Source organism: Geotrypetes seraphini, chromosome 7 (genome assembly GCF_902459505.1).
Source record: "Geotrypetes seraphini chromosome 7, aGeoSer1.1, whole genome shotgun sequence".
NCBI classification, from domain to species: Eukaryota; Metazoa; Chordata; class Amphibia; order Gymnophiona; family Dermophiidae; genus Geotrypetes; species Geotrypetes seraphini.
In genome coordinates this window covers 75774055-75799309 of record NC_047090.1, presented here as the reverse complement: position 1 = coordinate 75799309, position 25255 = coordinate 75774055, and the positions used below count along the sequence as shown (strand labels likewise).

At 40.2% G+C, this 25255-nt stretch overlaps 1 protein-coding gene across 1 annotated transcript in view; it reads left to right on the top strand.

Annotated features, from left to right (window-relative positions):
• The window catches only part of INTS13 (integrator complex subunit 13), a 151918-nt gene that overhangs the window by 112816 nt on the left and 13847 nt on the right, over positions 1-25255 (top strand). Inside the window, exons 12-15 of the mRNA XM_033951172.1 lie at positions 3738-3908; positions 6105-6259; positions 24590-24820; positions 24921-25060. Coding sequence (XP_033807063.1) covers positions 3738-3908; positions 6105-6259; positions 24590-24820; positions 24921-25060 — 697 coding nt within the window. The remainder of the gene's footprint in view (positions 1-3737; positions 3909-6104; positions 6260-24589; positions 24821-24920; positions 25061-25255) is intronic.

Sequence of the window (25255 nt, the reverse complement as noted above, 5' to 3'; positions counted from 1 at the left end):
AAAACTGCTTGACCGATTTGAATGAAACTTGGTATGCAGATCCCTCACTACCTGGGGTGATATGTTCTGTGGGTCTCGCGGCCCACCTGCACACGTGGGCGGAGCTACAAACAGAAAATCTTATTTCACCCATTCATGTCAATGGAAAGGATGTAAAAAGCTGCCATTCTCACAGTAATTCCAACTATAAAACACTTTATATGACACTATAACCACTAGGGACATCTTTTCTATTCTACCACGGACACCATACATATAGAGTTTGTATGTTCTAACTGTGTTTGTAACTGTTTCCTTCATGCACCCCAGTTCATAATGTTATTACATTACATGAGTACTCACATATGCTGAACTAGGCACACAGGTTCCATTTTGAACCGGGAAAAAACTGCATGGAGTTTCTTTTCAACCTGAGTTTCCACATATTGAGTTGTTTAAATCAATACTGAAACTTTTGTATGCCACTTATTCCAACAGATCTTCCTTTTCAGTTTAAGAGATTGCTAATTCCAGTGAGACTTGCATTCATTCACCACTATAAAGTATCTTTATTTGAATCAATTTACAGTGTTATTGCTATAATTAAATACCCGTGCAACGCCAGGGCATCAGCTAGTAAGTTATAATGTATTCTACCTCTTGGGGTCATTTGTTGTAGATATGCATCCCAAATCAGCAAAAAAATGTTTATTAAGACTAGGAAATCCCAGAGCCTTTCTGGCTTCCCAGGAACCAGAGCATGTACCTGAATCCTTCACTGCCATGAAGAGGGAGGATCAAGGCTCATCCACGAGCGCAATAGACTTTTTTGACACCAAACACATTTTTCTGCCCTCGTAAGTCACTGGGAAGATCCAGCACTAATTGCTCCATAGTTCCACTCGCCCTGCACCCCAACACTGTAGACATGAACCCAATTACAGCCAACCAGAATCGGTGATTTACAGGACATTTCATTTCAACATTTTAAAGCAACACTGAAAACCGATAATTTCACTCTAGCATTCTCCACTGACTAAGCGGAGCTGGTGGTTTATTCCCTGTGCAACTTATCTTGTCTTCACTGTCTTTGTCTTGGGCTGGCACTATCCTGCCTCTCTAATGTGTCTTAATTACATTGTTTTATAATGGCTCTGTTATATTTTATTGCCTTGTATCCTAGGTCCTAATGTTTATTCTGAATTCTACCCTCTTTTTAATACTACTTATAAACCACTTTGATATTTTTGATGGGTGGAATATCAAATAAAGGTGAACTACGACTATAATCCCCTCCCCAGATGGCAAATGAGCTGCTTCTGCAGCCGCCTCAGCCTCAGCCATCCAGGGGAAGGGATGACTCGATTCAAGCTTAGCCCCAGTACCATTTTTTGAAAATCTGCTTTCCTAATCTTTCTATTATATATATATTACTAGTCGTTAAGCCCGTTACATTAACGGGTGCTAGAATTTATGTCTGTCTGTATTTTTCTTTCTGTCTCTTTCCTCCCTCCATTTCCCTGTGTAGCGCTGTCTCTGCTTTCTTCCTCAGTCTGCACTCTCAAGCTGTAACATTACTGCTTAGCTTTTTCTCCCTGCAAGCATCTCTGCTCTCTTTCTCATCCCCAGTCTCTTTGCTATTTTTCTCGTCTTGCAGGGGTCTCTGCTCTCCTTTCTCTATATGTTCCTGATTCCTGCAAACTTCTGTTTTCTCTGTATGCTCTTGATCCTGTGTTTCCCTGTAGGTGTCTTTTCCCTTTTTTTTTTTTTTTATTCCTTCTTCATGTATGGTTGATTTATTAAAAGTTTTTTTATTTTTCCTATTTGTTGCATGCCTGTCTCCTTGGCCGCTGTATGTTTCTAATTTTTTGCTTTGTGTGTTTGTTTGTGTTTTTTTGCTGATTGTCTACTTGGTCGCTATCAGTCTGTCTGTCTCATTGGCTGCTGTATGTCTGTATGCCTTTTTTTCAGTCTAACTCCTTGGCCACTGTATGTCTGGAAGGTTTTTTTTCCTGAATTTATCCTTGGGCATTGTAATTTTTATTTTTTTCTGTTTGTCTCCTTGGCTGTTTGTATTTTTTTGCTGTTTCTCTGTCTGTCTACTTGGACGCTGTATGTAAGTATGTCTGTCTCCTTGGCTGCTGTATGTCTGTTTGTCATTTTTTTTCCTGTGTCTCTCTCTCCTTGTCCTCTGTGTTTTGTTATTTTTTCAATCTGTCTCTTTAGCCCCCTGTCCTTCTGTGAGTGTCTGTGTCACTCTCTCTCCTTGTCCTCTGTGTTTTGTTATTTTTTCAATCTGTGTCTTTAGCCCCCTGTCCTTCTGTGACTGTCTGTGTGTCTCTCTCTACTTGTGCACTGTTGTTTGTTTGTTTTTTTCAATCTCTCTTTAGCTCCTGATCCCCTCTCACTGACCCTTGCGCGACTGCATGTAATTCCGGTTAGGTTTCCATGGCAACCCTGCTCGCGGGTCTGTGAGTGTAGGGCCGTTTTGTCGGGTCTGGCGGCGCCAGGTTGGGAAGAGTCCTGGCTCCTTTTTTGGTTTGGGCCCGTACAGAGGGGCTCAACAGCGCACAACCACCTTTCCTTCCCTCCCTCCATCAGGTGCAGTGCAGCTCCACCAATGTTGAAAGCAGCCGCGTCGAAATCGGAGCCCTGCCACTGCCGTAGCACTTTCCCCTCTGCCTTGGTCCCGCCCCTTCTCTGACATATGGGACCGCGGCAGAGGGAACTTGTTACGGTGGCGGCAGGGCTCCAATTTCAAAGCAGCTGCTTTTAACATAGGCAGAGCTGAACTGTACCTGATGGAGGAAGGGAAGGAACGGTGGGGCAAATTTGGTCAATGGCAGGAATTGTTTGGCGGACCAAGCACCGTGAAACCGTGAGGAAGGCCGCCGCAGCCTCGCAGCTAGGTAGGGGGACAACAATGGCGCTTATGCTCAAGCCCCCGCCGCAGCTCCTCTCTCGATCCTGGTGCGGTTCGAGAGAGGATTCGTGGCGGCGGCTTGAGCATAAGCGCGATTGTTGTCCAAGTTGCCGAGTTTGGTGACGTAAACCCGCGCATGCGCACTAAAAAAAACGCGACGGATCAGGGAACACGTTTTTTTTAGTGCGCATGCGCGTCCTACCATTTTATTATATTAGATGACCTATGCCATGCCATATTACAGTAGACCTTTTATTGCACAACATAATGATTTAGTAAGTTTATCCATTAGCCAAATAATCTGAAATATATTTTTGTTGATTTGCCTTCTTTAATAATATATAAGGAGTTGATTTTGAAAGTGATTTAGCCAGCCAGAAATGACTTCGGGTCAGGTAAATCACTTATTCAGGGCTAACTGCAAATTTTCAGCAGCCAGTTAGTGCTGCTGAAAATAACCAGTTAGCACTAAACTAATAAACAACTCTTTTGTGGGTGTTCCAGGGTGGCGTCAACACTTGGCCATTTAAGTGGAGATATTCAGCACTTAACCGGCCGGATTAACTGCAAAAATAGAGCTGCATAAAAATTAGTCCTATCTTTATTCATTAATCCATAGTAAGTTAAGTGTTTAATATTGCATTTAACTATATATGTGTTAGCCAATTCCAGAAACTTGCAAATTCAATACTGGTGCCCAGACATAGCCCAGCATTGAATTTCTGAGTTTTACACCAGTGGTGGTCAGCAAAATGCTGATTGCTGCCAGCTGAATATTAGGCCCTAAAATGTTGAGTCACTTTATTAGAAAGCAAATTTTATTTTCTTTTATTAGGATTTTGGAGAGTTTATGAGAGAAAATAGGCTGGCCCCTTTTTCAGAGCCACGATATAAAATAGACGGAAGCCCGGAGATTCCACTGGAACGAGCAAAAGATCAGCTAGAAAAGCATACTCGTTACTGGCCCATGATTATCTCCCAGACCACTATCTTCAACATGCAAGCTGTAAGTTTATGTGGCTTTTTCAACTTGACTTTTGTTAATGATATCATATAAATACTCTTATTGTACCACACCTTCATTTCAAATATGTGATAATTCATTGTAATACTTTTTTTTTTTGTAAAGCACTGGACATAACTCCTGTGTTAAAATATGGTAGATAGCACCCATCCAGTCAATAATCAGCAGGAGTTAACTGGGTAAGAGCAGCTTCTGCATGATTAATTCCCACTGACCAGGTTTACCACAGAGTTTCAGCAGCACTTAACTCCAGAATGCCACTCGGTATCTGCCCAGACCACTACTTCAGTCTCCAGTTAATGCCAATGGCAGAACAAAGGCAAAGCTGGGAGTTACCCAGGCAACGCAAATATTTAGGGCCTGATTCTATAAATGGCGCCTAACAGTGCCTAACTCCTAGGCACCATTCAGCATGGTTGTCAATAAACCGCTAGGCGTCCTTTATAGAATTGGCGCTTAGCAGCGCCTAACTTGACTTAAACACTGGCATATTATGCCAGGGTTTACCTGGCCTAATTTACAGGCGCCTGTCAAACCTTGCCTATTCTCCGCCCCCTTACCATGCCTACTTTTGAGGTAGGTGTCTCTCTGAGTTCTACGCTGAACTCTTAATGTGTTTAATTTTTTTTAAATAAGCTTATAATGGCGTGGTCAGTTACCATACCAGTTAAGCTCATTATTTAATTTTGAGTTCCACACAGAATTCAGGCACCGCCAATTTAGGCGCCTACAAGCACCTATCCAAGGCACCATTTATGGAGTCAAGCATTTAGTGCCAGTGCCTACCAGCACTGAATATTGGAGGTACCTAAATAACTTCCGATGGCCATTGATGATCCTGATAATCAGCGCTGGTAGCCGGATATGGCTCAGTGCTTAATATCTGGGACTAAATCAACCCATGGTGGCCAGCATTTAAAAAAAAATACACAGAGTAGCATACATTTTGAATGACTTATTAATAGCTTGGGATACGTTCTCTGTTCACTAAAGCTTCAGCTGTAAGGCTGTTTTATGCCTGTACTTTAAATATGCAATAAACCTCTGCATTCATTTAGAGGTACTGTACATACTCGAGTATAAGTCGATCTGAGTATAAGATGAGGTACCGTTTTTCCCCCTAAAAAGGAAGAAAAAGGGTTGACTCGAATATAAGATGTGTGGGGGGGTTGTTTAATATTTATGTGCCCTGCCAGGATCTCTGCTGTTACTCCCTACCCTGCCCGGCTCTGCACCCAGCCCCTGTTCCTCCCTGCCAGGCTCTCCACCCTGTCTCCGCCCTTTCTGTCAGGCTCTCAATTCTGTCCCATCTCTCTGCCCTGTACCCTGTACCCCCTCTCTCCTAATGTCCTGCAGGCCTCCACCGGGCCTACTGTATGACCTGTTTGGCCAGGACAGGAGGGATCCCTCTCGTCTCCTGTCTCGTACAACTCTGATAATTTTTTTTACCTCCCTCCCACCTCCCAGGCATACCTTTTTGAATCCCTGGTGGTCCAGCAGTGTACAGGGCAGGAGCAAGCTTTCCGCGCTCCTGTCCCATGCTGAGCCCCTTCCTGAATGGCTGCCTCAAGTTCTTGCGGCCCATCAGTGTACCGGGCAAGATCGAGCTTTCTGTACTCCTGCCCGGTGCTGAGCTGCTCTCTGAATGGCTGCTGCAAGTTCTTATGAGTCCCGCTCAGCATGGGGGTAGAAACACAGAAAGGATCCCTCCTGTCCTGGCCCAACCCACCAGGTCATACAGCAGGCCTGATGGAGGCCTGCAACAAGTCCGTCAGGGGGGGCTGACCCGAATATAAGCTGAGACCCCCATTTTTGAGCCATTTTTGGGGCCAAAAATCTCAGCTTATATTAGAGTATATACGGTAATACAAATAGCCAAGATCAGTTTTAGATTTTTTGCAATTCTCATAGACAAGCTTTATGTGAAGTATAGAACTAAAGCAGGGAAAACTATACTACTTGACCAATGCACAGATTAGGAACAGAACAAGTTCAGTAGGTTTTCTAAGTAATATGTTTATAGCACTCCACAGTGCTCATCCTTATCTGATAAAAAGAAAGATTTCAACCACAGTCCTCAGTTTGTATGTTGATTATAGAGAAATGTTTCATACCATACAGTCTTTTACTTTCTGCTTTTTGAAGGTTTTTTCTTTTCTTTTTTTTTTTTTTTTACAGGTAGTGCCATTAGCCAGTGTTATTGTAAAAGAATGTATGACTGATGAGGATGTGCTGAACTGTCAGAAAACAATATATAATCTAGTGGATATGGAGAGAAAAAATGATCCACTGCCTATTTCAACAGTGGGCACAAGAGGAAAGGGCCCCAAACGGTAAATTAATGTTCATGTTTGATATATTTCAGTACAGAAGCAGATGTCAGAAACACACTGAAGAACAGAGATCAGAAATTCATTGATACTGAAACTATGATGCAAGACCTGAATATAGTTTTTAAGGACTCTCATTGTGTCTCTTGTAGTAGAAACTTCAGAAACAGCATTAAGTAAATTGGTGCTAAAAATTAAATTGTATGGATATATTTTAAATTTGGATATTTGGAAATCATTTTGCTGCTAATGTGTTTTACAATTTAATAAAGTTTAATGACCCCTAATATAGTTATTTGTGACATGGACACCTGATAGCAGTTAGTTACTGCTATAGAGACAAAGGAAGAAGTGGTGCGAGTTGTATGGTTAGATACACAATAAAATTAAACAGAGAAAAATGAAGGCGGATAAAGACCATATGGCCTATCAAGTCTACAGCTCTGTACAGAGTCATAAAGAAGACAGTCCCTGCTCAAAAGAGCTTACAATATAAACAGACAAATAGGATGTCATGGATACAGTTAAGGGGAACAGTTAATCTGCTGGCTGGGTTGGAGGGCAGTGGGGAAATATCGTTATAGATTATATGGATTATGCTATAGTCTGCCTAACTATGCCATCTACTATTCCCTCCTTTCCCTTAGAGTTCCAGTGTATTTGTCCCAAGCTTTCTTAAATTCAGATACACTTTTTATCTCCACCACCTCTACCAGGAGGCCATTCCAAGTATTCACTACCCTTTCCATGAAAAATATGTTTTCTGAGGTTACTTCATAAGATCATAAGAATAGCCATACTGGGCCAACCCAATGGTATATCAAGCCCAGTAGCCCATTCTCACTGTGGCCAATCCAGATCCCTAGTACCGAGCCAAAATCCAAGATGCAGCAACATTCCATGCTACCCTATCCAGGGTAAGCAGTGGCGTCCCCCATGTCTTTCTCAATAACAGACTATGGAATTTTCCTCTAGGAAATTGTCCAAACTTTTCTTAAAACCAGCTATGCTATCCACTCTTACCACAACCTCTGCCAATGCGTTCCAAGTATTTCCCTGTAACTTTGAGTGTCCCCTAGTCTTTGTAATTTTTGATGGAGTGAAAAGTCGATCCACCTGTACCCATTCTACTCCATTCAGGATTTTGTAAATTTCAATCATATCTCCCCTCACCCATCTCTTTTCCAAGCTGAAGAGCCCCAACTTTTTTAGTCTTTTCTCAAATGAGAGGAGTTCCATCTCCTTTATCATCTTGGTCGCTATTCTTTGGTTTTTTTTTATTTATTTATTTATGAATTTTTAAAAATTTAACAAGCATTACAATCTTGTACAGAAAAGTACGATCAAGAAAACATATCATTGATTATTCTCAAACTTGAAAATAAATCAAAATTACATCAAGATTACATAAAAGGTAATAAGTCCAACTTAATCATACACTAGTCCTCAACAATGGATCCAAGATTAAGGAATTAGGAGTAAATATAGTACAATAAGAAATTTAACCAAAACACGTCATCTGATGCTGAGAGAGAGCTTAATTAATTGATTAAGACACAGATGTTTCTCCTTTTTCTAGGCGTTTCATAGAGAGGAAAGCAGTCAGATGAGACGGTTCAAAGAAAATATATTTAAGGGAATTATATCTAATTACACACTTACAAGGATATCTAAGAAAAAATAATCCCCCCATCTGGGTCACACCAGGTTTTAACAATAAAAATGCCCTCCTTCTTTTCTGAGTTTCTCTCGAAACATCAGGATAAACTTGAATATGGAAGCCAAGGAAATCCTTGGATCTATTTTTGAAGAAAAGTTTAAGAATCCAATCTCTGTCCGGAGCCAAAGCTACAGTCAGTAAGAGAGTGGCTGAACTAGCCACCTCTCTATCAGATTGTTCCAATAAAGCTGTAACATCCAAAGGACTTTCCTGTGGTCTGCCATCACCATCTTTTTTTTGAGAGTCCTGATTTTTTTCTATTAGGCAAATAGTACACTCTTGACAATGGTGGAAATGAACCCTCTGGAATTTTTAAATTTTCCAGAAAGTAACGTTTTATCATTTCTCCTGGAGGAATTGACGCAACCTTCGGAAAATTAATCAAACGCAAATTATTAAACCGACTATTATTTTCAAGTACTTCCAATTTTCTTCTCATATTAAGGTTATCTTTCACAATCAAATCTTGGTTGCTCTTTAACATTTTTAAGTCCTTCTTTTCTTCTTGAATCTCAGTTTTTATAAGTATTGGTCGCTATTCTTTGAACCTTTTCTAGTGCCGCTATATCTTTCTTGAGATAAGACCAGAATTGAACACAGTACTCCAGGTGAGGTTGCAACATGTAGTGATACACAAGCATTATAACATTCTTAGTCTTGTTAACCATCCCTTTTAAATTAATTCCTAGCATCCTGTTTGCTTTTTTGGCCACCACCACATGTTGGGTGGAAAGTTTTATTGTATTGTCTACGATGACACCCAGATCCTTTTCTTGGTCGCTAACCCCCAAGGCGGACCCATAGAAACATAGAAACATAGAAAGATGACGGCAGATAAGGGCTACAGCCCATCAAGTCTGCCCACACCATCGACCCTCCCTTTTAAGTCTAATGTCCCATTTAAGTAGAATTGTAAGAATGCCATTCTACTGACCCGCTCTTTCAAGTCTATACCCTAGTGATCCTATCCTTTGGCTGACCCTCGTAGGGATCCTACATAGGTATCCCATTTATTCTTGAAGTCTGGGACGCTGTGTGCCTCTATCACCTGCATTGGAAGCTTGTTCCAATGTTCAATCACTCTCTCCGTGAAGAAGTACTTCCTGGCATCTCCACGAAACTTCCCTCCCCTGAGTTTGAGCGGATGACCTCTTGTGGTCGAGGGTCCCTTCAGGAGAAAGATATCATCTTCCACCTCAACCCGTCCCGTGATGTACTTAAATGTCTCAATCATGTCTCCCCTCTCCCTACGCTCCTCGAGAGAGTAGAGCTGTAACTTGCTCAGTCTTTCCTCGTACGGGAGACCCTTTAGCCCCGAGACCATCCTGGTGGCCATCCGCTGAACCGATTCAACTCTGAGCACATCTTTACAGTAGTGTGGCCTCCAAAATTGCACACAGTATTCCAGATGAGGTCTCACCATGGCTCTGTACAATGGCATCATGACTTCAGGCTTCCTGCTGACGAAGCTTCTCCTGATACAACCTATCATCTGCCGTGCTTTAGATGAAGCCTTCTCCACTTGAGTGGCAGCTTTCATATCAGCACTGATGATTACTCCTAAGTCTCGTTCTGCCGTAGTTCTGGTTAAAGTTTCTCCATTCAGGGTGTAAGTTCTGCAAGGATTTCTGTTTCCGAGATGCATGACCTTACATTTCTTGGCGTTGAAGCCCAGCTGCCAGATCGAGGACCAGCTTTCTAAAGTACGCAGGTCTTGCTCCATAGCATCCTTTAGATTATAGTCATTTACTATATTGCATAGTTTGGCATCATCAGCGAATAAGGTTACCTTGCCTTGAAGCCCTTGAGTCAGATCCCTAATGAATATGTTGAAGAGGAGAGGACCCAGGACTGAACCCTGTGGCACTCCGCTAGTCACTTCCGACATTTTAGAGAGAGTACCATTAACCACTACCCTCTGAAGTCTGCCACTAAGCCAATCTTTGACCCATGTAGTTAGAGTCTCTCCCAACCCCATTGATTTCATCTTGTTCAGCAGCCTGCGGTGTGGGACGCTGTCAAACGCTTTGCTGAAGTCCAGGTACACGACGTCCAAGTCTTTTTGTTACCCAGTCAAAGAAGCTGATAAGATTGGACTGGCATGACCTACCCTTGGTGAATCCATGTTGACTGGGATCCCGGAGATTTTCCTCGTTTAGGATCGTATCCAATCTATACTTAACTAGTGTCTCCATGAGTTTACACACTATTGAGGTGAGGCTTACCCTAGCATACGGTAACTGTGGTTTGGGTTATTCTTCTCAATGTGCATCACTTTGCATTTGTCCACATTAAATTTCATCTTGGACGCCCAGTCTTCTTGTGATAATTTATTTATTAATTTTATATTCTTACATCAATTAATTCACATATAATATAATTAATTATTTCATAACATTTGTAATTACATTCTATATATCATATCATAAATAGTAAATCCAAAAATTATATAAGTCCCTCCCCATTCCTATATACCTATTATAAATGTGCTAAGAAATCTAATCAGTAGAATAATTTGTCAATGGTTGCCAAATTTTCATGAAATTATGAAGATTCCCATGTTGTAATGCTATTACTTTTTCCATTTTATAGATATGACAGACAGAGTTCCACCAGAATGTATAATTTAATTTGGTGTAGTCCTTCCAGTTTTGAGTTATTTGTTGCATGGCGACTCCTGTCAATATTAATAGCAGCTTATTATTATTTGCTGAGATCGGACTCTGAGTTCTCATTGCAGTGCCAAATAGTATGGTGTCATATGAGAGTCCTACATGATTTTCTAAATATAGCCAATCTGGTACATTCTCCATGAGATCTGGGAGGATCCAATACATACCCTGTCTTAGAATATAGGCTTGATGGTACCTATAAAAATTTGGAAAATTTACCCCTCCCTCCACAATTGGTCTTTGTAAAGATACTAAAGCTATTCTGGGTCTTTTCCCAAACCAAACAAATTTTGTAATAATATTATTTAATTTTTTATAAAAGGACCCCTGAAAAAATATTGGTATCATACTCATTTGATAACAAACCACAGGCAATATCATCATTTTAATTGTTTGAACTCTTCCCCACCATGAAAGATGTAAAGGATTCCATTGTTCACACATTTCTGTAATTTTTTTCAATAAAAGTTTTTCATTTTCTTTGACTGTATCATCTATTGTATTTTTGATCATAATTCCTAAATATTTTATTCCTTCCTCTTTCCAAATAAATGAATATGAATCAAATAATCCTTTGGTGCAGTGAACATTAATAGGAAGAATTTCTGATTTACTCCAATTAATTTTATATCCAGAAAATTTTCCAAATTCCTCTAGAAGATTAAGTAAATTTGGAATAGTATTCCCCGGTTCTCTTAAATATAATAAGATATCATCTGCATATGCAGAAAGTTTATATTCCCAGTAAGAAAATGGGATTCCCTTTATCTCCTTAGTTTGATTAATTGCAATTAACAAGGGTTCTAAAACAATATCAAACAGTAATGGGGACAAAGGACATCCTTGTCTAACTCCCCTTTGCAAGTTAAATCTATCTGATAAATTGTTATTTATATATAATCTTGCACCAGGAGAGCTATACAAAGTCTGAATCATTTTAATAAAATCGGGTCCTATTCCAAACCATTCTAGAGCTTGATACATAAATTTCCATTCTACTCTATCAAATGCTTTTTCTGCATCTAAAGATAGCATAAAAGTTGGATCATTCATAGTTTTTGCTAGGTTTAAAGAATGAAATGCTAATCTAGTGTTGTGTGATGAATGTCTTTTTGCAATAAATCCTGTTTGATGTACATCAATAATGAAAGGAAGAGCTTTAGCCAATCTTATTGCTAGTACTTTAGAAATTAATTTACCATCTACATTTAGTAAGGAAATAGGCCTGTAGTTTGAAACCAAAGTAGGATCTTTGTTTGGTTTTGGTAAGACAATAATTAGTGAATCAGCCATTGTACCTGATATATTCCCATTATTCATTTGATACTGATATAACTTTAATAGATATGGTAAAATAATGTTTTGAAATGATTTATAAAATTCAACCGTATAACCATCACCACCCGGAGCGGATCCAGCTCTAAGAGACTTCAATGCTGATTCTATTTCTTTTAAAGATATAGGTTCTTCTAAACTTCTTTTTATATGATCTGGAACATTTGGTCCAATAAATGAATTTAAAAAACTTAGTCCATCTCTTTCTTTATTTTCATAAGATTCAGAAGAATATAAATCTTTATAAAAATCAAGAAACTGTATTAAAATGTCTTTATTATTAGTGTGTGTATTACCTTGTATATCTTTTATTGCAATAATCTTGGATTTTCTTTTTTTTGCTTTAAGAAAATTTGCCAATAATTTCCCAGCTTTATTTGAATTTCCGTAAAATTGAACTTGTCTATTAAATAAATCTTTCCTCACAAATTGAGAAGAAATCTCATTATATTTAACTTTTAGTTTTAATAAATCTTGTAATGTATTATTTTCCCATTTTTCAATTAATTTATTTTCTAATACTTTAATTTGTTTTCCTAATTCAAGAAACTGTTTTTTATGTTGTTTGTTAATATATGCTGAATATGAAATAATATTCCCTCTCATTGTTGCTTTAAAAGCATCCCATAAGATTTCAGCATTAATATTATCCGAATCATTAATTTGAAAAAATTCTTGTATTTTTAATTTAAATTCTTCCAGAAAATTTGAATCTGCTAAAAATTTATTATAAAATCTCTAAATTGAATTGAAATGTTCAATATCATTATTTTGAAGATTAATCCACACACCAGCATGATCCGAAATTATAATAGGATCTATTACTGCTTTTAATACACGCTGCGCTAAGTTATTGGAAACAAATATATAATCAATTCGTGAAAAGGATTTGTGGACCTGAGAACAAAAAGAAAATTCTTGATCATTAAAATGAAGAATACGCCATATATCTACTAAATCACAAGATTGAGTCAAATTATCTAAGCCTAATGATTTCATAATTCTACTTGGTTTTTTATCCAAAATTGGATCCATTACAGCATTGAAATCCCCTGCTACTATTAAATTAGATGTAGCCAGTGGTAAAAGTAATTGTTGAATTTGTTTGAAAAACTCCATTTGATTCGTATTAGGAGCATATAAATTGAATAAATCCATGGTAGTATTTCCCAGATCCATTTTGATATGCACCCATCTACCTAAGGGGTCATAATTTATTAATTTGAAATTTGCATTACATTTTTTGTTTATCAATATAGCCACTCCAGCTTTTTTCTTTAAAGCCGGTGCAAATAAACATTTAGAAATCCAGCCCCCAGATAATTTTTTAGATTCAATTTCCGAAAGATGGGTCTCTTGAATGAAGTAGATGTCCGCATTTTGATTTTTAAGGAACGATAATATTTTCTTTTTCTTAATAGGATGATTTAAACCATTGACGTTCATAGAATAAATTTTTATATCCATCTATTTATAATTAAAATTTTAAGCAATATTCTATGATAATAAACATGATTAGATCTTAGCACAATTAATGTATATTGATCCCCATTCCCTCCCTTTATTTTCCCACCCCACCCTCCCACTATCAATGTTTGACTTGGAACACACATTGGACATGCAAAACCTATATACCCTCCCCCAGGCAACTAATCATTCAAAAATTATTTTAAAAATTAAGTTCTAATTCAATATATTCTATGTTTCTTTACCCACCCTATTATTCATTTTCCCTTCATTAATAATCCCATTATATATTATAATTCATATCAATTATAATTGAATAAATCATATAATATTTTGAAATCATTAAATATAACTATTATGTTAATCCTTCAATAATACAATATTTGTATACAGTTCTAATTCATATATATTAAATATTCATATAAATAATTAAATATATTTGTTGTTATTAATTCAGAATTAAAATAAAATCATTATTAAACCATTTTTTTTTTTTTTAAATATCATTCATAGTAATATAAATAGATAATATATAAAATATATCTTTAAGATTCTATACTTAATGTCTATATTATAGTGATTTCCTACTTAGTTAATCAATTTTTCCCCTCAATTAATATTAGCAGTAATAAATATAGAAACAATAATTCTATAAATAAATTGATGTCTATTATTAATATAATATATATAATAATATCCAGTATATTAATAATAGCTTAATTAAAATTTATCAATGTTTTAAAATTGGATGGAATAAAATTTATAAATAATTTAATTCATAACATCCAAAATATTTTAAAAATTGTTAAATCAAAGATTTTCAAACATTTTTAAAAATAATTCATTTTGTTAATAATCATTGTTGTCTTCTTTCTTTTTAACCATTTTTTTATATCTTGCATTTTTATCTCTTATCTTCAGATGAATCTTCTCTTTTATTTTTCAGTTTTCCAGGATCTTGAAAATCATTGTCTTTTTCTTCTTTTATCCATCTTCTTATTTTTTATGTTATCTTGTATTTTCTCTTTCTTCTTTAGTTGAAAGTTGTCTTTTAATCAGTTTTTTATGTTAACATTGGTTCATCTTGTGTCAAAAATTCTTTTAGTTTTGCTGGGACTTGAAAATAAATGGATTTATTCCCAGTGGACACTCTCATTGTAGATGGATAATATAGTCCATATATGTAGCCTTTTTCTTTTAGTTGCTGTCTGAATGTAAGAAATTGTTTCCTTATATTTGCAGTGTATTTGGCGAAATCTGGAACCAAGATTAATTTAGATCCTTTATAATTTAGGTTTTTATTTGCTTTTGCAACTTTCAATATTTCCAAGGCTTGTTGGTATCTTAATACTTTGAAGATTAAAGGTCTAGGAGCAGTCTGGTTTGCTGATTTTCTTGTGGGGATTCTGTGGGCACGTTCTATTTCTAACGGCCATTTAGAATTTAGTTGAAGCAGTTTAGGTAAAAGATTTTCCAGAAACTGTACAGGGTCTCCCCCTTCAAGATTTTCAGCCATACCTAGTATTCTAATGTTCTTTCTTTTCCCTCGGTTCTCCATATCTATCAGTTGATTTTTTAAAGCAGTTACATCTTTTTTTTCTTCTTCACACTTTTGTGTGAAAGTTTCCAACTGCCCGATTTTTTCTTCTATTACAGATATTCTCTGCCTGTCAGTTTGAAATTCCTGTTTCAGACTAAGCAGTTCTTCCTTGACCTCTGAAAGTTTGCAGGCGTTATCTGTCAACATAAGTTTAATTTTAAATAGTTCAGCCATGATATCCGATGTTTCAGTTAATTCCTCAGCTTCCAGTGGGATCGGCACACTCGACGGTGACACGGGGGTGATCTTTGACCTCTTCGCCGATGTACACGGCTTTTCAGGCTTCCCCTGTCTCGTCGCAGCCATTTCCTTAGTTATATTTTATTATTTTTAGCTCGGGTGAGCAAAGTAAAACAGTTAGTTTTCTCGAGTTTGTTGCCTGGGTGTGAGGAGCGATGCGGTTAAGCTGCCATGTTGTGCGCGCTCCAAGCCACGCCCCCCGGACGCCCAGTCTTCAATTTCCTAAGGCCTGCCTGCAATTTTTCACAATCCGCATGCGGTTTAACAACTTTGAACAGTTTAGTGTCATCTGCAAATTTAATCACCTTGCTCGTTGTTCCAATTTCCAGATCATTTATACTTAAGTTAAATAGCATCGGACCCAGTACAGGTCCTTGCAGCACTCAACTGTTTACTCTCCTCCATTGAGAAAAATGACTATTTAACCCTACCCTCTGTTTTCTATCCGATAACCAATTCCTAATCCACAGCTGAACTTTGCCACCTAGCCCATGATTCTTTAATTTTTTCAGGAGTCTCTCATGAGGAACTTTGTCAAAAGTTTTCTGAAAATCTGGATACACATCAGCTGGCTCACCTTTATCCACATGTTTATGCACACCTTCAAAGAAATCGAGCAAATTGGTGAGGCAAGATCTCCCTCGGCTGAACCCATGCTAACTGTCTCATTAAATCATGTTTGTCTATGTGTTCCACAATTTTATTTTTTATAATTGTTTCCACCATTTTGCCTGGCACTGAAGTCAGGTTTACTGGTCTGTAATTTCCCGGATCTCCCCTGGAACCCTTTTTAAAAATCAGCGTAACATTGGCCACCCTCCAATCTTCAGGTACTACAGACGATTTTAGTGACAGGTTACAGATCTCTAACAGAAGGTCAGCAATTTTGTGTTTGTGTTCTTTTAGCATCCTGGGATGTACAGGTGATTTATCACTTTTTAACTTGTCTATTTGGCTTAGTACAGGTTTTCTGCTTCTGATGTACCTAATAAAATTGTTACGAGTTTTTGCCTCTTTTGCAAGTTTCTCTTCATATTATCTCTTAGCTCTCTTTATCAATGTAAGGCTTTTAGATGATAGTTTTTGCTGAATTAGATTGCTACGTAAACTCATTTATTTTGCCTTCTTGTTGAGAGGACAACTTGAGGCTTGCCTTCTGATATGACATCTGGTGGGCACTTTCTGCTTAAAAAGGTGACCAAAAAGATTCAAAAGGTATAGACACTAGAGAATGACATGGGGAAAAAATTTGTCCCCGTCACTGCCCCGTCCCCGTGACCACCATCCCTGCCCTGCCCCGTTCCCGCAGCCACTGTCCCAACCCTATCCCCGCGACCACTGTTACCGCCCCGTCCCTGCAACTACTATCTCTGCAGCATCCATACAAGCCTCTGTACTGCAATATTTAGCTTATTCCTTCCTTATAAATCAAAGTTCTGGCTGCTGAACTAAAGAAAGAGATGTTCAGCTGGCAGGGCTTTGTTTATTAATTTTTATAAACACAACTAATATACTACTTTATCCTAAAGCAAAAAATAAATAAATAAATAGAAAATATTTTTTTCTACCTTTTTTGTCTGTTTTCTGCTTCCCTCATAGTAACATAGTAACATAGTAGATGACGGCAAATAAAGACCCGAATGGTCCATCCAGTCTGCCCAACCTGATTCAATTTAAATTTTTTTTTTTTTTTTTTTTCTTCTTAGCTATTTCTGGGCGAGAAGCCAAAGCTTTACCCGGTACTGTGCTTGGGTTCCAACTGCCAAAATCTCTGTTAAGACTTACTCCAGCCCATCTACACCCTCCCAGCCATTGAAGCCCTCCCCTGCCCATCCTCCTCCAAACGGCCATACACAGACGCAAACCGTACAAGTCTGCCCAGTAACTGGCCTAGTTCAATCTTTAATATTATTTTCTGATTCTAAATCTTCTGTGTTCATCCCACGCTTCTTTGAACTCAGTCACAGTTTTACTCTCCACCACCTCTCTCGGTAGCGCATTCCAGGCATCCACCACCCTCTCCGTAAAGTAGAATTTCCTAACATTGCCCCTGAATCTACCACCCCTCAACCTCAAATTATGTCCTCTGGTTTTACCATTTTCCTTTCTCTGGAAAAGATTTTGTTCTACGTTAATACCCTTTAAGTATTTGAACGTCTGAATCATATCTCCCCTGTCTCTCCTTTCCTCTAGGGTATACATATTCAGGGCTTCCAGTCTCTCCTCATACGTCTTCTGGCGCAAGCCTCCTAATCATTTTCGTCGCCCTCCTCTGGACCGCCTCAAGTCTTCTTACGTCTTTCGCCAGATACGGTCTCCAAAACTGAACACAGTACTCCAAGTGGGGCCTCACCAATGACCTGTACAGGGGCATCAACACCTTCTTCCTTCTACTGACTACGCCTCTCTTTATACAGCCCAGAATCCTTCTGGCAGCAGCCACTGCCTTGTCACACTGTTTTTTCGCCTTTAGATCTTCGGACACTATCACCCCAAGGTCCCTCTCCCCATCCGTGCATATCAGCTTCTCTCCTCCCAGCATATACGGTTCCTTCCTATTATTAATCCCCAAATGCATTACTCTGCATTTCTTTGCATTGAATTTTAGTTGCCAGGCATTAGACCATTCCTCTAACTTTTGCAGATCCTTTTTCATATTTTCCACTCCCTCTTCGGTGTCTACTCTGTTACAAATCTTGGTATCATCTGCAAAAAGGCACACTTTTCCTTCTAACCCTTCAGCAATGTCACTTACATACATATTGAACAGGATTGGCCCCAGCACCGAACCCTGAGGGACTCCACTAGTCACCTTTCCTTCCTTCGAGCGACTTCCATTAACCACCACCCTCTGGCGTCTGTCCGACAGCCAGTTTCTGACCCAGTTCACCACTTTGAGTCCTAACTTCAGCCCTTCAAGTTTGTTCATCAGCCTCCTATGAGGAACTGTATCAAAGGCTTTGCTGAAATCCAAGTAAATTACATCTAGCATATGTCCTCGATCCAGCTCTCTGGTCACCCAATCAAAAAATTCAATCAAGTTCGTTTGGCACGATTTACCTTTTGTAAAGCCATGTTGCCTCGGATCCTGTAACCCATTAGATTCAAGGAAATACACTATCCTTTCTTTCAGCAACACTTCCATTATTTTTCCAACAACTGAAGTGAGGCTCACCGGCCTGTAGTTTCCTGCTTCATCCCTGTGACCACTTTTATGAATAGGGACCACATCCGCTCTCCTCCAATCCCCAGGAATCACTCCCGTCTCCAGAGATTTGTTGAACAAGTCTTTAATAGGACTCGCCAGAACCTCTCTGAGCTCCCTTAGTATCCTGGGATGGATCCCGTCTGGTCCCATCGCTTTGTCCACATTCAGTTTTTCAAGTTGCTCATAAACACCCTCCTCCGTGAACGGCGCAGAATCTACTCCATTTTCTCGTGTAACTTTGCCAGACAATCTCGGTCCTTCTCCAGGATTTTCTTCTGTGAACACAGAATAGAAGTATTTGTTTAGCACATTTGCTTTCTCCTCATCACTCTCCACATATTTGTTCCCAGCATCTTTTAGCCTAGCAATTCCATTTTTTATCTTCCTCCTTTCACTAATATATCAGAAAAAATTTTTATCTCCCTTTTTTACATTTTTAGCCATTTGTTCTTCCGCCTGTGCCTTCGCCAAACGTATCTCTCTCTTGGCTTCTTTTAGTTTCACTCTGTAGTCCTTTCTGCTCTCCTCTTCTTGGGTTTTTTTATATTTCATGAACGCCAACTCTTTCGCCTTTATTTTCTCAGCCACTAGGTTGGAGAACCATATCGGCTTCCTTTTTCTCTTGTTTTTATTGATTTTCTTCACATAAAGGTCCGTAGCCATTTTTATCGCTCCTTTCAGCTTAGACCACTCTTTCCACTTCTCTTATGTCCTCCCATCCTAACAGCTCTTTCTTCAGGTACTTTCCCATTGCATTAAAGTCCGTACGTTTGAAATCTAGGACTTTAAGTATCGTGCGGCCGCTCTCCACTTTAGCCGTTATATCAAACCCTCATCTTCTCATTCAATTCCTTTCATCCACTGTCTGTCTTCTCTATGCGTCTTCCATTTGTTCTGTTACTGTGCCTCTCCCTTCACCCCGCCCCCAATTGGTCTGGCACCCATCTTCTTCCCTCATTGAACTGGAGGAGGAAATGTTTTTTCTTAAGGGTCCCACGGCGACAAGAGGGCATCCGCTAAAACTTAAAGGGGGAAGATTTCATGGGGACACCAGGAAATAATTCTTCACCGAAAGGGTGATTGATCGATGGAATGGTCTTCCACGCCAAGTGGTCGAGGCTAGTAACGTGCTTGACTTCAAGAGACGTTGGGACAAACAAGTGGGGTTGCTACAGAGTCATGCTTAAAAAACGGACTCATGGGAGAGGCAAATTTGCTGAGGGAGGGTTCTTGAGTGGACAGACTTGTTGGGCCGCTGGCCCTTTTCTGCCGTCATACTCTGTTTCTATGTTTCCCCCATAGTCTGGCATCTCTGTCTTCTTCCCTTCCAGCGTCTTCTCCCCACTCTCTCTTCCCCATTTCCCTTCAGCGTCTTCTCCCAATTCTCTGTTCCCAATTTCCCTTCAGCATCTTCTCCCAGTCTCTCTTCCCCATTTCCCTTCAATGTCTTCTCCCCACTCTGTCTTCCCCATGTCCCTTCAGCGTCTTCTCCACACTCTGTCTTCCCCATGTCCCTTCAGCGTCTTCTCCACACTCTGTCTTCCCCATGTCCCTTCAGCGTCTTCTCCACACTCTGTCTTCCCCATGTCCCTTCAGCGTCTTCTCCACACTCTGTCTTCCCCATGTCCCTTCAGCGTTTTCTCCACACTCTGTCTTCCCCATGTCCCTTCAGCGTCTTCTCCACACTCTGTCTTCCCCATGTCCCTTCAGCGTCTTCTCCACACTCTGTCTTCCCCATGTCCCTTCAGCGTCTTCTCCACACTCTGTCTTCCCCATGTCCCTTCAGCGTCTTCTCCACACTCTGTCTTCCCCATGTCCCTTCAGCGTCTTCTCCACACTCTGTCTTCCCCATGTCCCTTCAGCGTCTTCTCCACACTCTGTCTTCCCCATGTCCCTTCAGCGCCTTCTCCACACTCTGTCTTCCCCATGTCCCTTCAGCGCCTTCTCCACACTCTGTCTTCCCCATGTCCCTTCAGCGTCTTCTCCACACTCTGTCTTCCCCATGTCCCTTCAGCGTCTTCTCCACACTCTGTCTTCCCCATGTCCCTTCAGCGTCTTCTCCCCACTCTGTCTTCCCCATGTCCCTTCAGCGTCTTTTCCCCACTCTGTCTTCCCCATTTCCCTTCAGTTTCTTCTCCCCATTATCTGTTCCCCATTTTCCTTCAGTATCTGTTTCTCTCCACCCCCCTTCATCGTCTGTTCCTTTCCTCCACCACCCTTCCACACCCCTCGCGCAGCCCCCTCCCTCCTTCTTACCTACCCGAAACTATCTATCTCTCTCCCTCCCTTTTACCTTTGTGGCGCGTTTTGAGTTACTTTTTCTAAGCCGTCTGAGCCTGCAAGCAGTAGCGTGCGTGTGTGGGCAGACGCTTCTCTTCTGATGCAACCAGAAGTTCCGTCAGAAGAGAAGCTTCTGCTCACACACGCACACTACTGCTTGCAGGCTCCAAAGGCTTTGTGAAGAAATTACTCAAAACGCGCCGTGAAGGTAAGGGGAGGGAGGGAGATAGATAGATTTGGGTAGGTAGGAAGGAGGGAGGGAGCCGCGCGCAATTGGTGACCACGCTCGTTCTCTCCTTTAACTGTGGGGACAAGGCCATTCACAGCTCCACGGGGCAGTGGATGGCCTTGTCCCCGTACCCGCAGTGAGCACTTTTTCCCCCTCACCGTTTTGGCAGGTTACACACAGCTAGCTGCGGGTAACAACCACCGAGTCATTCTCTAATAGAGACCACTTCATAAAATCAACCATAGTTGTCTCTCTCCACTCTTTCTCAGAGACCAGTAATGCAAAATCTTATTCTGGCATTGTATATGCTTAGCTCTTCAAGTATCATTCTTACCTTGAGTACTGCTTTCAATTTCTTCTCCATGTTAGTGGTTATCCTCAAGATCACTTATTTGTGACTACTGTATATACTCAAATATGAACCTAGATTTTTGAGTGAAAAAAAGGCCCAAAAATGAAGATATCAATTTATATTTTAGTCTTCACCATCTCAGATCCATCGCAGGCCCTTCCTGAGACCTTCCTTAAGCCCTGCTGGTCCAGTGGTGAGCCTGGCCATGAGCATTCCTCCTATGCTCCTGCTCCGTGCAATCTCACTACTCAAACTGGCTGACGTGAGTTCCCACAGTGGTTGCTATGTTTATTTACCGCCTTTTCACGAAGAGATTCATCCAAAGTGATTACAATACACTGAACAGTAATCAGATACTCTTAGGTATATTCACCATCTGTCCCTGCAGGCTCACAATCTAACTGTGTTACCTGGAACAATGGAAAGATTAAGTGACTTGCCCAGAGTTGCAAGGAGTAAGCTGGGATTGAACTCACTACCTCAGGATGCTCAGGAAGAAGTTCTAACCACTAGGCCACTCACTCCCACAGTAATCTCACAAGACTGACGTGAGTTTGGTTTATATTCGAGTCAACCTTCCCCCCCCCCCCTTTTTTTTTTTGGGGGGGGAGGAAAAATGTTATTTCGGTTTATATTTGAGAATATACAGTAATTTTTGCTGAAAATATAGAGATCTCATTGTGAATGCTCAGAGTTCTTTAGTATCCTGCACAGCTGCACTATTTGTTCCAAGCATGTTGCTGATTTCTTATAGCTGTGCAGTTGCTGACTGAGGTATTTTTTCTTCTAGGCCTTGCCAGAGGGTCAGCATTTGCTCTCTTCATGCTGGCACTTTCCATGAACCTTGTTGAAATCTTGTAAGAGACTCTAATAAAGTTAGGAAGATAATTTTTAACAGCACTGCAGATCAAAATCAAAGATAATGAATAGTATGACAGACATTATCGCGCTGGGAGTGAGGGGAGATAATTTTCACTAAGGAGTTACAAGATTATGCATGTACTTTTCACTATGTGAACTCTGCTGGAGTTTCAAAGAGAATGCATGTGCATACTTTTCACTTAGAAAATTACCCAAGGAAAATTGCATTCATTCATCTACCATATACAGTATTCTCGAATATAAACCGAGATTCTTGGGCCAAAAAATGGGGTTCTCGGTTTATATTCGAGCCTCCTTTGGGTGATGGTGCTTTTTTTCCTCCCTTCCCCACCCGCTAACCAACAATGTTACATTCTGCCTCTCCAGATGCCCAGCATGGCTATCCTCCACTCCTTTCCCATGACCAGCACTGCTATTTCTCCCCCTTCCCAGTGACCACACTGCTTTCCCCACTAATGACCATTGCTATCTCCTCCTCCACCACAATGACCAACACTCCTATCCCCCCTCCCCCCATTGACTGGCACTCCTATTCTCCACTACCCGCTCCCCCTGCCCAGACTGACATCACACAGTCCCAGTGCTCGGGAAGCCGACGGTCCCCAGCAGGAGCGATGCCCAATTCCTCCTGCCACAAACCCCAAAATAACCACCGCAATCCCCAAATGTCCACGACAGGAGGAGTGCCCAATTCATCCTGCCGCCACCTCCCCCCCTCGACACATCTCACAACGATGCTCTGTGTTGGGCTGAAGGGTCTTGATCATCTGCGCATGCTCAAGGCCTGCTGGCTTCCGCCCTCTCCGGGATTCTCAAAGGGAGTCCAGCAAGCCTTGAGCAGATGCAGAAGGTCCTTCAGCCTGGCACAGACCATCAGGGATGTGTCGAGGGGGGGAAGTGGTGGCAGGAGGAATTGGGCACTCCTCCTGTCGCGGACATTCGGGAATTGGGGTGGTTATTTTGGGGTTTGTGGCAGGAGGAATTGGGCATCGCTCCTGCTGGGGACCATTTTGAGGTTTGGAGCAGGAGGGATTGGGCATCCCTCCTGCCGGCCGACTTCACGGTGGGATGGGTTTCCTGCTGCGGCCGCTAAACTGATTGCAGCAGGGAGATTCCCTTGCCACGATCAGTTCAGCAGCCACGTCTATTTGAAATGTAGGTCTAGGGCCGCCTAAGCTCACCTAAGGACACTTCCGGGTGAAACCACACCCATGCCTAGCCTTGGGCAAGCTTAGGCAGCCCTACGTGCTTCCTTAGGCTTGCGAACATGCCTAAAATGTAGGCAGCCTGCCTCGAGGGTTTTATTTTTTTTTTAATGCATTCCGATTGGCTGGTTAGACAGTGGTAGGATAGCTACTGCCGCCTATAATCGGGACACCATTTATAGATTTGCCCCCTTTGAGTCTGGTGGCACTTATGTAAATGAGTATAAATAACACCGAAAAACCTCTCAAAGAATTTTATATCCCTTGCTGTAGAATCCATGCTTGAGAAACTAGAAGTTTTACTAGAAGTTTTAAAGCCATTTATAACAAAAATGGCATATTATTAAAAATCCTGAGGGATCAGTGAAAAAACAGCTTGATCAACTAATCATACCACATGTAACTTGATATAAACAAACTGACAAGCAGCTAATAAATGTGTTTACCAAGACCTCAAACACCCGAGACACTACTTGAACTGATTTCATGTCTTTACTGGGGTGACGTATCAATCATCGGTCTTGTTTAATTTTTTTGCAGATTATGATACCGTTTGGGGCCACAAGCTAAGTGCTGTTCTAAATTATTCATTTTTATGTACAGCACCATATAGATACAATACGGTATCATAGTCTGCAAAAAAAATTAAACAAGACCAATGATGAATATATCACCCCAGTAAAGACATAAAATCAGTTCAAGTAATGTCTCGGGTGTTTGAGGTCTTGGTAAACACATTTATTAGCTGTTTGTCAGTTTGTTTATATTATTAAAAATACATTGGAATTAAAAAAAAAAAAAAAAAGAAAAACGCTCATTAAATTCAACTTAAAAAAACAATATTAAAACTTGGGACGTATTCCATTGTGTGTATGCCATCATAATATAGGGCTGTGAACACTTTGGAGGAAAGAAAATCTCTCAATAGGATTTTTTGATGTCTGAAATAAATCAGAATTCATTTGTCCTCTCCATGATATAGTTTTGATCTTCTGCTGGATGTTATCAAATTGCATAGGTTTGTGTTCCCTAAAAAAATTCAGCAGAGGCTAGATACCTTCAAACTGTGCTTATAAGTGGTTCATGTACTTTAAAGGACACAAGAAAAATAAGTTCTGTTTGTTTTTTTGGCCTTGTGTACAGGGATGAACAATACCGAATTATGTGGAATGAACTGGAGACGCTAGTCAGAGCCCATACTAGCAATTCTGAAAAACATCAGCGAGTCTTAGAATGCCTAATGGCTTGTAGAAGCAAACCTCCTGAGGAGGAAGAGCGAAAGAAACGAGGGAGGAAACGAGAAGAAAAAGAAGACAAGTCTGAGAAAGGTGCAAAAGATTATGAGCCAGAGAAGCCATGGCAGGAATCAGAGAGGTACATTTTCTACAGGTGTTCACACATCTTCCCTATCCCCCATTCTATATTATGATATGTACGTTTTTGTCCATGAATCAAATGTTTTCTCTTTTTGTAGACTAAAAAGTACAACAGATCGTGAGAAGGAGGAACTAGTAGAAGTAGAGGTTATAAAAGATTCTCCAGATTCCCCAGAGCCACCCAATAAAAAGCCCCTTGTTAGCGTGGAGGAAATAGCTCCAGTAGAAAAGTCCAAAGGTAAGTTGGAGCATCAACATTACTTTTATATTAAATTTATGAACGAGAAAATTAGTAAGGTCTGTGCCCTGATGATTATGACTAGACACATCTGGAGTGGACTTCAACGGTAACTCCAGTAGTTGGGTAGATTTCTGTAGTCTGTGCCCTGAAAATGACAAGAACAAATAAAGATCAAGAATATATATGTTATAT